General features: G+C 31.5%; 2 protein-coding genes across 6 annotated transcripts in view; one reads left to right on the top strand and one right to left on the bottom strand.

The window, feature by feature from the left end:
* Nucleotides 1-15,547, top strand: part of rap1gapb (RAP1 GTPase activating protein b) — a 519,058-nt gene that overhangs the window by 192,976 nt on the left and 310,535 nt on the right. The gene's annotated exons all lie outside the window — the stretch shown is intronic.
* The window catches only part of LOC133583575 (dual specificity tyrosine-phosphorylation-regulated kinase 4-like), a 77,277-nt gene continuing 66,312 nt past the window's right edge, over nucleotides 4,583-15,547 (bottom strand). For both annotated transcript variants that reach the window (XM_061937654.1, XM_061937653.1), the window contains one exon: nucleotides 4,583-5,377. In XM_061937654.1, coding sequence (XP_061793638.1) covers nucleotides 5,295-5,377 — 83 coding nt within the window. In that variant the 3' untranslated portion in view covers nucleotides 4,583-5,294. The remainder of the gene's footprint in view (nucleotides 5,378-15,547) is intronic.

The following is a 15,547-nucleotide window of genomic DNA, read 5'->3' on the forward strand; positions in this document are numbered from 1 at the left end:
ATTACGACAAAAAAGTCAAAATGATGGTATAAAATGTCATAATTAAGAGATGAATAATTTCCAAGTCATAATTATGAGATGAAGTCGAAATTACGAGACAAAAAGTCGACATTACAATAGAAAGTTAAAATTACGAGACAAGAAAGTCCAAATTTCGACATAAGAAAGTTGGAATTATGAAACAAAAGTCGAAATAACGAGACAAGAAAGTCTAAATTACAAGACAAGAAAATTGAAATTCTGACAAAAAAGTCAAAATTACGAGACAAGAAAGTCGAAATTATGGGACAAAATAGTTTAAATTACGAGACAAAAAAGTTTAAATCACGCGATAGAAAGTCGAAATTACGAGACAAGACAGTCGAAATTACGAGACAAGAAAGTCAAAATTACGACAAAAAAGTCAATTATGGTATAAAATGTCGTAATTAAGTCATAAGTATGAGATGAAGTCGAAATTATGAGACAAACAAGTCGAAATGACGATAGAAAGTCAAAATTACGACACAAGACAGTCAAAATTACGATACAAGAAAGTCGAATTTATGAGACAAAAAAGTCGAAATAATGAGACAAGAAAGTCGAAATTACGAGACAAGAAAGTTGAAATTCTGACAAAAAAAGTCGAAATTACGAGACAAGAAAGTCGAAATTATGGGACAAAATAGTCAAAATTACGAGACAAAAAAGTTTAAATTACGCGATAGAAAGTCGAAATTATGAGGCAAGACAGTCAAAATTACGAGACAAGAAAGCCGGAATTACGAGACAAGAACATTGAAATTATGAGACAAGAAAGTCAAAATTCTGACAAAAAAGTCGAAATTACGAGACAAAAAAATTTAAATTACATGATAGAAAGTCAAAATTACGAGACAAGAAAATTGAAATTCTGACAAAAAAGTCGAAATTACGAGACAAGAAAATTGAAATTCTGACAAAAAAGTCGAAACTACGAGACAAGAAAGTCGAAATTATGGGACAAAATAGTCAAAATTACGAGACAAAAAAGTTTAAATTACGCGATAGAAAGTCGAAATTACGAGGCAAGACAGTCAAAATTACGAGACAAGAACATTGAAATTCTGACAAAAAAGTCGAAATTACGAGACAAGAAAATTGAAATTACGCGATAGAAAGTCGAAATTACGAGACAAGACAGTCAAAATTACGAAACAAGAAAATTTCAATTCTGACAAAAAAGTCGAAATTACGAGACAAGAAAATTGAAATTCTGACAAAAAATTCGAAATTACGAGACAAGAGAGTCGAAATTATGGGACAAAATAGTCGAAATTAGAGACAAAAAAGTTTAAATTACGTAATAGAAAGTCGAAATTACGAGACAAGACAGTCAAAATTACGAGACAAGAAAGTCGGGATTACGAGACAAGAAAATTTAAATTACGAGACAAGAAAATTTAAATTCTGACAAAAAAGTCGAAATTATGAGACAAAATAGTTGAAATTACGAGACAAAAAAAGTTTAAATTACGCGATAGAAAGTCGAAATTACGAGACAAGACAGTCAAAATTACGAAACAAGAAAATTGAAATTCTGACAAAAAAGTCGAAATTACGAGACAAGAAAATTGAAATTCTGACAAAAAAGTCGAAATTACGAGACAAGAGAGTCGAAATTATGGGACAAAATAGTCGAAATTAGAGACAAAAAAGTTTAAATTACGTAATAGAAAGTCGAAATTACGAGACAAGACAGTCAAAATTACGAGACAAGAAAGTCGGAATTACGAGACAAGAAAATTGAAATTACGAGACAAGAAAATTTAAATTCTGACAAAAAAGTCGAAATTATGAGACAAAATAGTTGAAATTACGAGACAAAAAAGTTTAAATTACGCGAGAGAAAGTCGAAATTACGAGACAAGACAGTCAAAATTACGAGACCAGACAGTCAAAATTACGACAAAAAAGTCAAAATTATGGTATAAAATGTCATAATTAAGAGATGAATAATTTCAAAGTCATAATTATGAGATGAAGTTGAAATTACGAGACAAAAATTCGACATTACGGTAGAAAGTTAAAATTACGAGACAAGAAAGTCGAAATTACGAGACAAGAAAGTCGAAATTCTGACAAAAAAGTCGAAATTACGAGACAAAAAAGTTTAAATTACGCGATAGAAAGTCAAAATTAGGAGACAAAAAAGTCAGAATTACGAGACAAGAAAATTTAAATTACGAGACAAGAAAGTCGGAATTATGAGACAAGAAAATTGAAATTACGAGACAAGAAAGTCAAAATTCTGACAAAAGAGTCAAATTTTCGAGACAAGTCAAAATTACGACAAAAAAGTCAAAATTATGGTATAAGATGTCATAATTAAGAGATGAATAATTTCCAAGTCATAATTATGAGATGAAGTCGAAATTACGAGACAAAAATTCGACATTACTGTAGAAAGTTAAAATTACGAGACAAGAAAGTCAAAATTACGAGACAAGAAAGTCGGAATTATGAGCCAAAAAAAGTCTAAATAACGAGACAAGAAAATTGAAATTCCGAGACAAGAAAGTCAAAATTCTGACAAAAAAGTCGAAATTACGAGACAAAAGAGTCAAATTTTCGAGACAAGTCAAAATTACGACAAAAAAGTCAAAATTATGGTATAAGATGTCATAATTAAGAGATGAATAATTTCCAAGTCATAATTATGAGATGAAGTCGAAATTACGAGACAAAAATTCGACATTACTGTAGAAAGTTAAAATTACGAGACAAGAAAGTCGAAATTACGAGACAAGAAAGTTGAAATTCTGACAAAAAAGTCGAAATTACGAGACAAGAAAGTCGGAATTATGGGACAAAATAGTCGAAATTACGAGACAAAAAAGTTTAAATTACGCGATAGAAAGTCAAAATTACGAGACAAAAAAGTCGGAATTACGAGACAAGAAAGTTGAAATTCTGACAAAAACTGTAGAAAGTTAAAATTACGAGACAAAAATTCGACATTACTGTAGAAAGTTAAAATTACGAGACAAGAAAGTCAAAATTATGAGACAAGAAAGTCGGAATTATGAGCCAAAAAAAGTCTAAATAACGAGACAAGAAAGTCGAAATTACGAGACAAGAAAGTTGAAATTCTGACAAAAAAGTCGAAATTACGAGACAAGAAAGTCGGAATTATGGGACAAAATAGTCGAAATTACGAGACAAAAAAGTTTAAATTACGCGATAGAAAGTCAAAATTACGAGACAAAAAAGTCGGAATTACGAGACAAGAAAATTGAAATTAAGAGACAAGAAAGTCGGAATTACGAGACAAGAAAATTGAAATTACGAGACAAGAAAGTCAAAATTCTGACAAAGTCGAAATTACGAGAAAAAGAGTCAAATTTTCGAGACAAGAAAGTCAAAATTACGACAAAAAAGTCAAAATTATGGTATAAAATGTCATAATTAAGAGATGAATAATTTCCAAGTCATAATTATGAGATGAAGTCGAAATTACGAGACAAAAATTCGACATTACGGTAGAAAGTTAAAATTACGAGACAAGAAAGTCAAAATTACAAGACAAGATAGTCGGAATTATGAGCCAAAAAAGTCGAAATAACGAGACAAGAAAGTCGAAATTATGAGACAAGAAAGTTGAAATTCTGACAAAAAAGTCGAAAATACAAGACAAGAAAGTCAAAATTACGAGACAAGAAAGTCGGAATTATGAGCCAAAAAAGTCGAAATAACAAGACAAGAAAGTCGAAATTACGAGACAAGAAAGTTAAAATTCTGACAAAAAAGTCGAAATTACGAGACAAGAAAGTCGGAATTATGGGACAAAATAGTTGAAATTACGAGACAAAAAAGTTTAAATTACACGATAGAAAGTCAAAATTACGAGACAAAAAAGTCGGAATCACGAGACAAGAAAATTGAAATTAGGAGACAAGAAAGTCGGAATTACGAGACAAGAAAATTGAAATTACTTGACAAGAAAGTCAAAATTCTGACAAAAAAGTCGAAATTACGAGACAAAAGAGTCAAATTTTCGAGACAAGAAAGTCAAAATTACGACAAAAAAGTCAAAATTATGGTATAAAATGTCATAATTAAGAGATGAATAATTTCCAAGTCATAATTATGAGATGAAGAAGAAATTATGAGACAAAAATTCGACATTACGGTAGAAAGTAAATTACGAGACAAAAAAGTCGAAATTAAGAGACAAGAAAGTCGGAATTATGGGACAAAATAGTCGAAATTACGAGACAAAAAAGTTTAAATTACGCGATAGAAAGTCGAAATTACGAGACAAAAAAGTCGGAATTACGAGACAAGAAAATTGAAAATACGAGACAAGAAAGTCGAAATTCTGACAAAAAAGTCGAAATTACGAGATAAAAGAGTCAAATTTTCGAGACAAGAAAGTCAAAATTACGACAAAAAAGTCAAAATTATGGTATAAAATGTCATAATTAAGAGATGAATCATTTCCAAGTCATAATTATGAGATGAAGTCGAAATTACGAGACAAAAAAGTCGAAATTACAAGACAAGAAAATTTAAATTCTGACAAAAAAGTTGAAATTACGAGACAAGAAAGTCGAAATTTCCGAGACAAAAAAATTGAAAAATTTCACTTTAATAAGATGAGGCAGAAAAGTGCTGCTTTGGACTTTTTATCTGGTGGTTCAATTTTTTTTTAAACATTTTTTGCAGCTAAATACCTCAAATTCATATAACATGGTACTTGACGCCTGCCAACTATTAACATGCTAACCTTTTGAGCCGTATGCCTCAGAGCCATATAACTTGCTTTTTCTAACTGTTAGCATGCTAACATTAGCATGCCAGGCTGAACACCAAGATGGCCTTAGCAGTCTTATCAGTGAGTCAGTAAGTCAGGTGTTGGTCATCGAGAAGGACGTGATCGCACTGCGTCACGCGTCAACCCAGAGTCCTTCCTCGCTGCTGGCAGCTTTAATGATATTGCTTTTAAACTCACTTTGCGGCGTTTGTTTCCCTGAGCTGGTTTGCAGGCTCAGCACTGTCACACCCGCGGCTGCACGGCAGGAAAGTCTGGATCCTCACAGTATGGACCTATGCACAACGACATTTACTTTGAAAAACAAAAGCGTGTCACTTTGCTGGCCAATGGGTGAGGAAAAGCATCATGCTGAGAATGAATCACTGGACAAGATGTTGTTGTTTTTCTCTGCAATATTTTGCATTTTGCATCTGTCAATCTGGCCTGTAGGCTAAAAAAAAAAAAGAAAAGAAAAGAAAATGTGGTCGTCAAGAAGGCGTCCAATGAGATATCCTGCTGTTTATTTGTAAAGAGTGGTCGGCTGCAACATGGGCGGTGGAATCTTCTCTCTCTTCAGTAAGCTGCTGATGGTGGGTTTGTTGTCTGAGCACACAAAAGAGACACGTTCAATGGCAGGAGGTTAAATATCAGCGTCTCACTCCTGCAAGAACATGTTTCTGGAGACACTTCACTTTCATGCAGAGAGCAGCGCTGCCATTCCTTGGTGCCTAACGACTCATCATCAGGGCCAGGCCATTACTTACACTATTCACTTTTTATTTTTTCTTATGTTACAGCCTCCAAAAAGGAATACATTCATTTTTGTCCTCAAAATTCTACACACAATACCCCATAATGACAATGTGAAATCACTTTTTACACATTTTCTTATGTTACAGCCTCCAAAATGGAACACTAGGGATGTCCGATAATGGCTTTTTGCCGATATCCGATATTGTCCAACTCTTTAATTACCGATACCGATATTAACCGATACCGCTATATATACAGTCGTGGAATTAACACATTATTATGCCTAATTTGGACAACCAGGTATGGTGAAGATAAGGTCTTTTTTTTTTAATTAATAAAATAAAATAAGATAAATCAATTAAAAACATTTTCTTGAATAAAAAAGAAAGTAAAACAATATAAAAATGGGGGAGGGAGGTTTTTGGGTTGGTGTACTAATTGTAAGTGTACCCCCAAAAAACCATACCGATAATTAAAAAAACCCGATACCGATAAATTCCGATATTACATTTTAAAGCATTTATCGACATCTCCATGGAATACTTTCATTTTTGTTCGCAAAATTCTACACACAAAACCCCATAATGACAATGTAAAACCACTTTTTCTTATGTTACAGCCTACAAAATGAAATACATTTGTTTTTATCCTCAGAATTCTACACACAATACCCCATAATGACAAAGTGAAATCACTTTCCACATTTTATTATGTTACAGCCTCCAAAATGGAATACATTCATTTTTGTCCTCAAAATTCTACAAACAATACCCCATAATGACAATGTGAAATCACTTTTAACACATTTTCTTATGTTACAGCCTCCAAAAAGGAATTAAATACGCTTTTATCCTCATAATTCTACTTGCAATGCCCCATGACAATGTGAAATCACTTTTAACACATTTTCTTATGTTACAGCCTCTAAAAAGGACACTTTTATTTTTGTCCTCAAAATTCTACACACAACACCCCATAATGACAAAGTGAAATCACCTTTTCCACATTTTCTTATGTTTCAGCCTCCAAAATGGAACACTAGGGATGTCCGATAATGGCTTTTTGCTGATATCCGATATTTCAATATTGTCCAACTCTTAATTACCGATACCGATATCAACCAATACCGCTATATATACAGTCGTGTTATTAACACATTATTATGCCTAATTTGGACAAACAGGTATGGTGAAGATAAGGTCTTTTTTTGAAAAAAATTAATAAAATAAAATAAGATAAATAAATTAAAAACATTTTCTTGAATAAAAAAGAAAGTAAAACAATATAAAAATGGGGGAGGGAGGTTTTTTGGGTTGGTGTACTAATTGTAAGTGTATCTTGTGTTTTTTATGCTGATTTAATAAAAAAAAACAAAAAACGATACCGATAATTTCCGATATTACATTTTAAAGCATTTATCGACATCTCCATGGAATATTTTCTTTTTTGTCCACAAAATTGTACACACAAAACCCCATAATGACAATGTAAAACCACTTTTTCTTATGTTACAGCCTACAAAATGAAATACATTTGTTTTTGTCCTCAAAAGTCTACAAACAAAACCCCCTAATGACAATGTGAAATCACTTTTTCCACATTTTCTTATGTTACAGCCTCCAAAATGGAATACATTCATTTTTGTCCTCAAAATTCTACAAACAATACCCCATAATGACAATGTGAAATCACTTTTAACACATTTTCTTATGTTACATGCCTCTAAAATGGAATACATTAATTTATGTCCTCAAAATTCTACACACAATACCCCATAATGACAATGTGAAATCACTTTTTTCACATTTTCTTATGTTACAGCCTCCAAAAAGGAATTAAATACACTTTTATCCTCATAATTCTACTTGCAATGCCCCATGACAATGTGAAATCACATTTCACACATTTTCTTATGTTACAGCCTCTAAAAAGGACACTTTTATTTTTGTCCTCAAAATTCTACACACAATACCCCATAATGACAAATTGAAATCACCTTTTCCACATTTTCTTTTGTTACAGCCTCCAAAATGGAATTAATTCTTTTTTGTCCTCATAATTCTAAAATTGTAGCTGAGAGAGGCTCCAGCGACCCCAAAAGGGACAAGGGGTAGAAAATGGATGGATGGATGGATTCTACACACAATACCACAAACTGACAATGTGAAATCACCTTTTCCACATTTCCTTATGTTTCAGCCTCCAAAATGGAATACTAGGGATGTCCGATAATGGCTTTTTGCTGATATCCGATATTTCAATATTGTCCAACTCTTAATTACCGATACCGATATCAACCGATATCGCTATATATACAGTCGTGTTATTAACACTTTAATATGCCTAATTTGGACAACCAGGTATGGTGAAGATAAGGTCCTTTTTAAAAAAAAATTAATACAATAACATAAGATAAATAAATTAAAAACATTTTCTTGAATAAAAAAGAAAGTAAAACAATATAAAAATGGGGGAGGGAGGTTTTTTGGGTTGGTGTACTAATTGTAAGTGTATCTTGTGTTTTTTATGTTGATTTAATAAGAAAAAAAAACCCAAAAAACCATACCGATAATTAAAAAAAAACGATACCGATAATTTCCGATATTACATTTTAAAGCATTTATCGACATCTCCATGGAAGACTTTCATTTTTATTCGCAAAATTCTACACACAAAACCCCATAATGACAATGTAAAACCACTTTTTCTTATGTTACAGCCTACAAAATGAAGTACATTTGTTTTTGTCCTCAAAATTCTACACACAATACCCCATAATGACAAAGTGAAATCACTTTTTCCACATTTTCTTATGTTACAGCCTCCAAAATGGAATACTAGGGATGTCCGATAATGGCTTTTTGCCGATATCCGATATTGTCCAACTCTTTAATTACCGATACCAATATCAACCGATACCGCTATATATACAGTCGTGGAATTAACACATTATTATGCCTAATTTGGACAACCAGGTATGGTGAAGATAAGGTCCTTTTTTTTTTTTTTTAATTAATAAAATAAAATAAGATAAATAAATTAAAAACATTTTCTTGAATAAAAAAATAAAGTAAAACAATATAAAAATGGGGGAGGGAGGTTTTTTGGGTTTGTGTACTAATTGTAAGTGTATCTTGTGTTTTTTATGTTGATTTAATAAAAAATAAAAAATAAAAAAAACAAAAAAAAACGATACCGATAATTTTCGATATTACATTTTAAAGTATGTATTGGCCGAAAACCACTTTTTCTTATGTTACAGCCTACAAAATGAAATACATTTGTTTTTGTCCTCTACAGCCTCCAAAAAGGAATTCATAAATTTTTGTCCTCATAATTCTAAAATTGCAGCTGAGATAGGCTCCAGCGACCCCAAAAGGGACAAGCGGTAGAAAATGGATGGATTCTACACACAAGACCCCATAATGACAAAGTGAAATCACTTTTTCCACATTTTCTTATGTTACAGCCTCCAATAAAGAATATTCATTTTTGTTCTCAAATTTGTCCGATAATGGCTTTTTGCCGATATCCGATATTGTCCAACTCTTTAATTACCGATATCAACCGATACCGCTATATATACAGTCGTGTCATTAACACATTATTATGTCTAATTTGGACAACCAGGTATGGTGAAGATAAGGTCCTTTTTTTTTAAAATTTATAAAATAAAATAAAATAAATTAAAAACATTTTCTTGAATAAAAAAAGAAAGTAAAACAATATAAAAATGGGGGGTGGGGGGGTTTGGGTTGGTGTACTAATTGTAAGTGTATCTTGTGTTTTTTATGTTGATTTAATAAAAAAACAAAAACAACAACAAAAAAAAAAAACGATACCGATAATAAAAAAAACGATACCGATCATTTCCGATGTTACATTTTTAAGCATTTATCGGCTGATAACATCGGCAGGCTGATATTATCGGACATCTTCATGGAATACTTTCATTTTTTGTCCTCAAAATTCTACACACAATACCCCATAATGACAAAGTGAAATCACCCTTTCCACATTTTATTATGTTACAGCCTCCAAAAAGGAATGAATGAATTTTTGTCCTCATAATTCTAAAATTGTAGCTGAGATAGGCTCCAGCGACCCCCCGCGCCCCAAAAAGGGACAAGCGGTAGAAAATGGATGGATGGATTCTACACACAATACCTCATAATGACAAAGTGAAATCACTTTTACCACATTTTCTTGTTACAGTCTCCAAAAAGGAATACATTCATTTTTGTCCTCAAAATTCTCCACACAATACCCCATAATGACAATGTGAAATCACTTTTTCCACATTTACTTATGTTACAGCCTCCAAAATGGAATACTAGGGATGTCCGATAATGGCTTTTTGGCGATATCCGATATTGTCCAACTTTTAATTACCGATACCGATATCAACCGATACCGCTATATATACAGTCGTGAAATTAACACATTATTATGCCTAATTTGGACAACCAGGTATGGTGAAGATAAGGTCTTTTTTTTTTTAATTAATAAAATAAAATAAGATAAATCAATTAAAAACATTTTCTTGAATAAAAAAGAAAGTAAAACAATATAAAAATGGGGGAGGGAGGTTTTTGGGTTGGTGTACTAATTGTAAGTGTACCCCCAAAAAAACCATACCGATAATTAAAAAAACCCGATACCGATAAATTCCGATATTACATTTTAAAGCATTTATCGACATCTCCATGGAATACTTTCATTTTTGTTCGCAAAATTCTACACACAAAACCCCATAATGACAATGTAAAACCACTTTTTCTTATGTTACAGCCTACAAAATGAAATACATTTGTTTTTATCCTCAGAATTCTACACACAATACCCCATAATGACAAAGTGAAATCACTTTCCACATTTTATTATGTTACAGCCTCCAAAATGGAATACATTCATTTTTGTCCTCAAAATTCTACAAACAATACCCCATAATGACAATGTGAAATCACTTTTAACACATTTTCTTATGTTACATGCCTCTAAAATGGAATACATTAATTTATGTCCTCAAAATTCTACACACAATACCCCATAATGACAATGTGAAATCACTTTTTTCACATTTTCTTATGTTACAGCCTCCAAAAAGGAATTAAATACGCTTTTATCCTCATAATTCTACTTGCAATGCCCCATGACAATGTGAAATCACTTTTAACACATTTTCTTATGTTACAGCCTCTAAAAAGGACACTTTTATTTTTGTCCTCAAAATTCTACACACAACACCCCATAATGACAAAGTGAAATCACCTTTTCCACATTTTCTTATGCTACAGCCTCCAAAAAGGAATTCATTCTTTTTTGTCCTCATAATTCTAAAATTGTAGCTGAGAGAGGCTCCAGCGACCCCAAAAGGGACAAGCGGTAGAAAATGGATGGATGGATGGATTCTACACACAATACCTCATAATGACAAAGTGAAATCACTTTTACCACATTTTCTTGTTACAGTCTCCAAAAAGGAATACATTCATTTTTGTCCCCAAAATTCTCCACACGATACCCCATAATGACAATGTGAAATCACTTTTTCCACATTTACTTATGTTACAGCCTCCAAAATGGAATACTAGGGATGTCCGATAATGGCTTTTTGGCGATATCCGATATCGTCCAACTTTTAATTACCGATACCGATATCAACCGATACCGCTATATATACAGTCGTGAAATTAACACATTATTATGCCTAATTTGGACAACCAGGTATGGTGAAGATAAGGTCTTTTTTTTTTTAATTAATAAAATAAAATAAGATAAATCAATTAAAAACATTTTCTTGAATAAAAAAGAAAGTAAAACAATATAAAAATGGGGGAGGGAGGTTTTTGGGTTGGTGTACTAATTGTAAGTGTACCCCCAAAAAACCATACCGATAATTAAAAAAACCCGATACCGATAAATTCCGATATTACATTTTAAAGCATTTATCGACATCTCCATGGAATACTTTCATTTTTGTTCGCAAAATTCTACACACAAAACCCCATAATGACAATGTAAAACCACTTGTTCTTATGTTACAGCCTACAAAATGAAATACATTTGTTTTTATCCTCAGAATTCTACACACAATACCCCATAATGACAAAGTGAAATCACTTTCCACATTTTCTTATGTTACAGCCTCTAAAAAGGACACTTTTATTTTTGTCCTCAAAATTCTACACACAACACCCCATAATGACAAAGTGAAATCACCTTTTCCACATTTTCTTATGTTACAGCCTCCAAAAAGGAATTAATTCTTTTTTGTCCTCATAATTCTAAAATTGTAGCTGAGAGAGGCTCCAGCGACCCCAAAAGGGACAAGCGGTAGAAAATGGATGGATGGATGGATTCTACACACAATACCCCATAATGACAATGTGAAATCACCTTTTCCACATTTTCTTGTTACAGTCTCCAAAAAGGAATACATTCATTTTTGTCCTCAAAATTCTCCACACAATACCCCATAATGACAATGTGAAATCACTTTTAACACATTTTCTTATGTTACATGCCTCTAAAATGGAATACATTAATTTATGTCCTCAAAATTCTACACACAATACCCCATAATGACTATGTGAAATCACTTTTTCCACATTTACTTATGTTACAGCCTCCAAAATGGAACACTAGGGATGTCCGATAATGGCTTTTTGCTGATATCCGATATTTCAATATTGTCCAACTCTTAATTACCGATACCGATATCAACCGATACCGCTATATATACAGTCGTGTTATTAACACATTATTATGCCTAATTTGGACAACCAGGTATGGTGAAGATAAGGTCCTTTTTTGAAAAAAATTAATAAAATAAAATAAGATAAATAAATTAAAAACATTTTTGAATAAAAAAGAAAGTAAAACAATATAAAAATGGGGGAGGGAGGTTTTTTTGGGTTGGTGTACTAATTGTAAGTGTATCTTGTGTTTTTTATGTTGATTTAATAAAAAAAAACAAAAAAAAACGTTACCGATAAAAAAAATAAAAAAAATAAAAAAAACGATACTGATAATTTCCGATATTACATTTTAAAGCATTTATCGACATCTCCATGGAATATTTTCTTTTTTGTCCACAAAATTGTACACACAAAACCCCATAATGACAATGTAAAACCACTTTTTCTTATGTTACAGCCTACAAAATGAAATACATTTGTTTTTGTCCTCAAAATTCTACAAACAAAACCCCATAATGACAATGTGAAATCACTTTTTCCACATTTTCTTATGTTACAGCCGCCAAAATGGAATACTAGGGATGTCCGATAATGGCTTTTTGCCGATATCCGATATTGTCCAACTCTTTAATTACCGATACCGATATCAACCGATACCGATATATATACAGTCGTGGAATTAACACATTATTATGCCTAATTTGGACAACCAGGTATGGTGAAGATAAGGTCCTTTTTTTTTAAAAATTAATAAAATAAGATAAATAAATTAAAAACATTTTCTTGAATAAAAAAGAAAGTAAAACAATATAAAAATGGGGGAGGAAGGTTTTTTGGGTTGGTGTACTAATTGTAAGTGTATCTTGTGTTTTTTATGTTGATTTAATAAAAAAAACCAAAAAAAAAAAAAAACATGCCGATAAAAAAAAACAACGATACCGATAATTTCCGATATTACATTTTAAAGCATTTATCGGCCGATAATATCGGCAGGCCGATATCGGACATCTCTATGGAATACTTTCATTTTTGTCCGCAAAATTCTACACACAAAACCCCATAATGACAATGTGAAATCACTTTTTCTTATGTTACAGCCTACAAAATGAAATACTAGGGATGTCCGATAATGTCTTTTTGTCGATATCCGATATTCTCCAAATCTTAATTATCGATACCGATATCAACCGATACAGTCGTGTTATTAACACATTATTACGCCTAATTTGGACAACCAGGTATGGTGAAGATAAGGTCCTTTTTTTAAAAAATTAATAAAATAAAATAAGATAAATAAATTAAAAACATTTCTTGAATAAAAAAGAAAGTAAAACAATATAAAAATGGGGGAGGGAGGTTTTTGGGTTGGTGTACTAATTGTAAGTGTATCTTGTGTTTTTTATGTTGATTTAATAAAAAAACAACAAAAACAACAAAAAAAAACAATATCCGATAATGGCTTTTTGCCAATATCCGATATTGTCCAACTTTTAATTACCGATACCGATATCAACCGATACCGCTATATATACAGTCGTGAAATTAACACATTATTATGCCTAATTTGGACAACCAGGTATGGTGAAGATAAGGTCTTTTTTTTTTTTTATTAATAAAATAAAATAATTAAATAAATTAAAAACATTTTCTTGAATAAAAAAGAAAGTAAAACAATATAAAAATGGGGGAGGGAGGTTTTTTGGGTTGGTGTACTAATTGTAAGTGTATCTTGTGTTTTTTATGTTGATTTAATAAAAAATAAATAAATTAAAAAAAAAACGATACCGATAATAAAAAAAAACGATACAAATAATTTCCGATATTACATTTTAAAGCATTTATCGGCCGATAATATCGGCAGGCCGCTATTATCGGACATCTCTATGGATTAACTTTCATTTTTGTCCGCAAAATTCTCCACACAAAACCCAAAAATGACAATGTAAAACCACTTTTTCTTATGTTACAGCCTACAAAATGAAATACATTTGTTTTTGTCCTCAAAATTCTACACACAATACCCCATAATGACAATGTGAAATCACTTTCCACATTTTCTTATGTTACAGCCTCCAAAATGGAATACTAGGGATGTCCGATAATGGCTTTTTGCCGATATCCGATATTGTCCAACTCTTTAATTACCGATATCGATATCAACCGATACCGATATATATGCAGTCGTGTTATCAACACATTATTATGCCTAATTTGGACAACCAGGTATGGTGAAGATAAGGTCCTTTTTTAAAAAAATAAAAAAATAAAATAAGATAAATAAATTAAAAACATTTTCTTGAATAAAAAAGAAAGTAAAACAATATAAAAATGGGGGAGGGAGGTTTTTTGGGTTGGTGTACTAATTATAAGTGTATCTTGTGTTTTTTTATGTTGATTTAATAAAAAAATAAAAAAAAATAAAAAAACGATACCGATAATAAAAAAAAAACGATACCGATAATTTCCGATATTACATTTTAAAGCATTTATCGGCCTCTCTATGGAATACTTTCATTTTTGTCCGCAAAATTCTACACACAAAACCCCATAATGACAATGTAAAACCACTTTTTCTTATGTTACAGCCTACAAAATGAAATACATTTGTTTTTGTCCTCAAAATTCTACACACAATACCCTTAATGACAATGTGAAATCACTTGTTCCACATTTACTTATGTTACAGCCTCCAAAATGGAATACTAGGGATGTCCGATAATGGCTTTTTGCCGATATCCGATATTGTCCATCCATCCATCCATCTTCTTCCGCTTACCCGAGGTCGGGTCGATATTGTCCAACTCTTAATTATCGATACCGATATCAACCGATACCGCTATATATACAGTCATGTTATTAACACATTATCATGTCTAATTTGGACAACCAGGTATGGTGAAGATAAGGTCCATTTTTTTTTTTAATTAATAAATAAAAATAAGAAATAAATTAAAAACATTTTCTTGAATAAAAAAGAAAGTAAAACAATATAAAAGTGGGGGAGGGAGTTTTTTTGGGTTGTGTACTAATAGTAAGTGTATCTTGTGTTTTTTATGTTGATTTAATAAAAAATAAATAAATACAAAAAAAAACATACCGATAATAAAAAAAAAACCGATACCGATAATTTCTGATATTACATTTTAAAGCATTTATCGGTCGATAATATCGGGAGGCCGATATTATCGGACATCTCTATGGAATACTTTCATTTTTGTACTCAAAATTCTACACACAAAACCCCATAATGACAATGTAAAACCACTTTTTCTTATGTTACAGCCTACAAAATGAAATACATTCATTTTTGTCCTCAAAA

The sequence above is a fragment of the Nerophis lumbriciformis genome, linkage group LG03 (genome assembly GCF_033978685.3).
Source record: "Nerophis lumbriciformis linkage group LG03, RoL_Nlum_v2.1, whole genome shotgun sequence".
NCBI lineage: Eukaryota > Metazoa > Chordata > Actinopteri > Syngnathiformes > Syngnathidae > Nerophis > Nerophis lumbriciformis.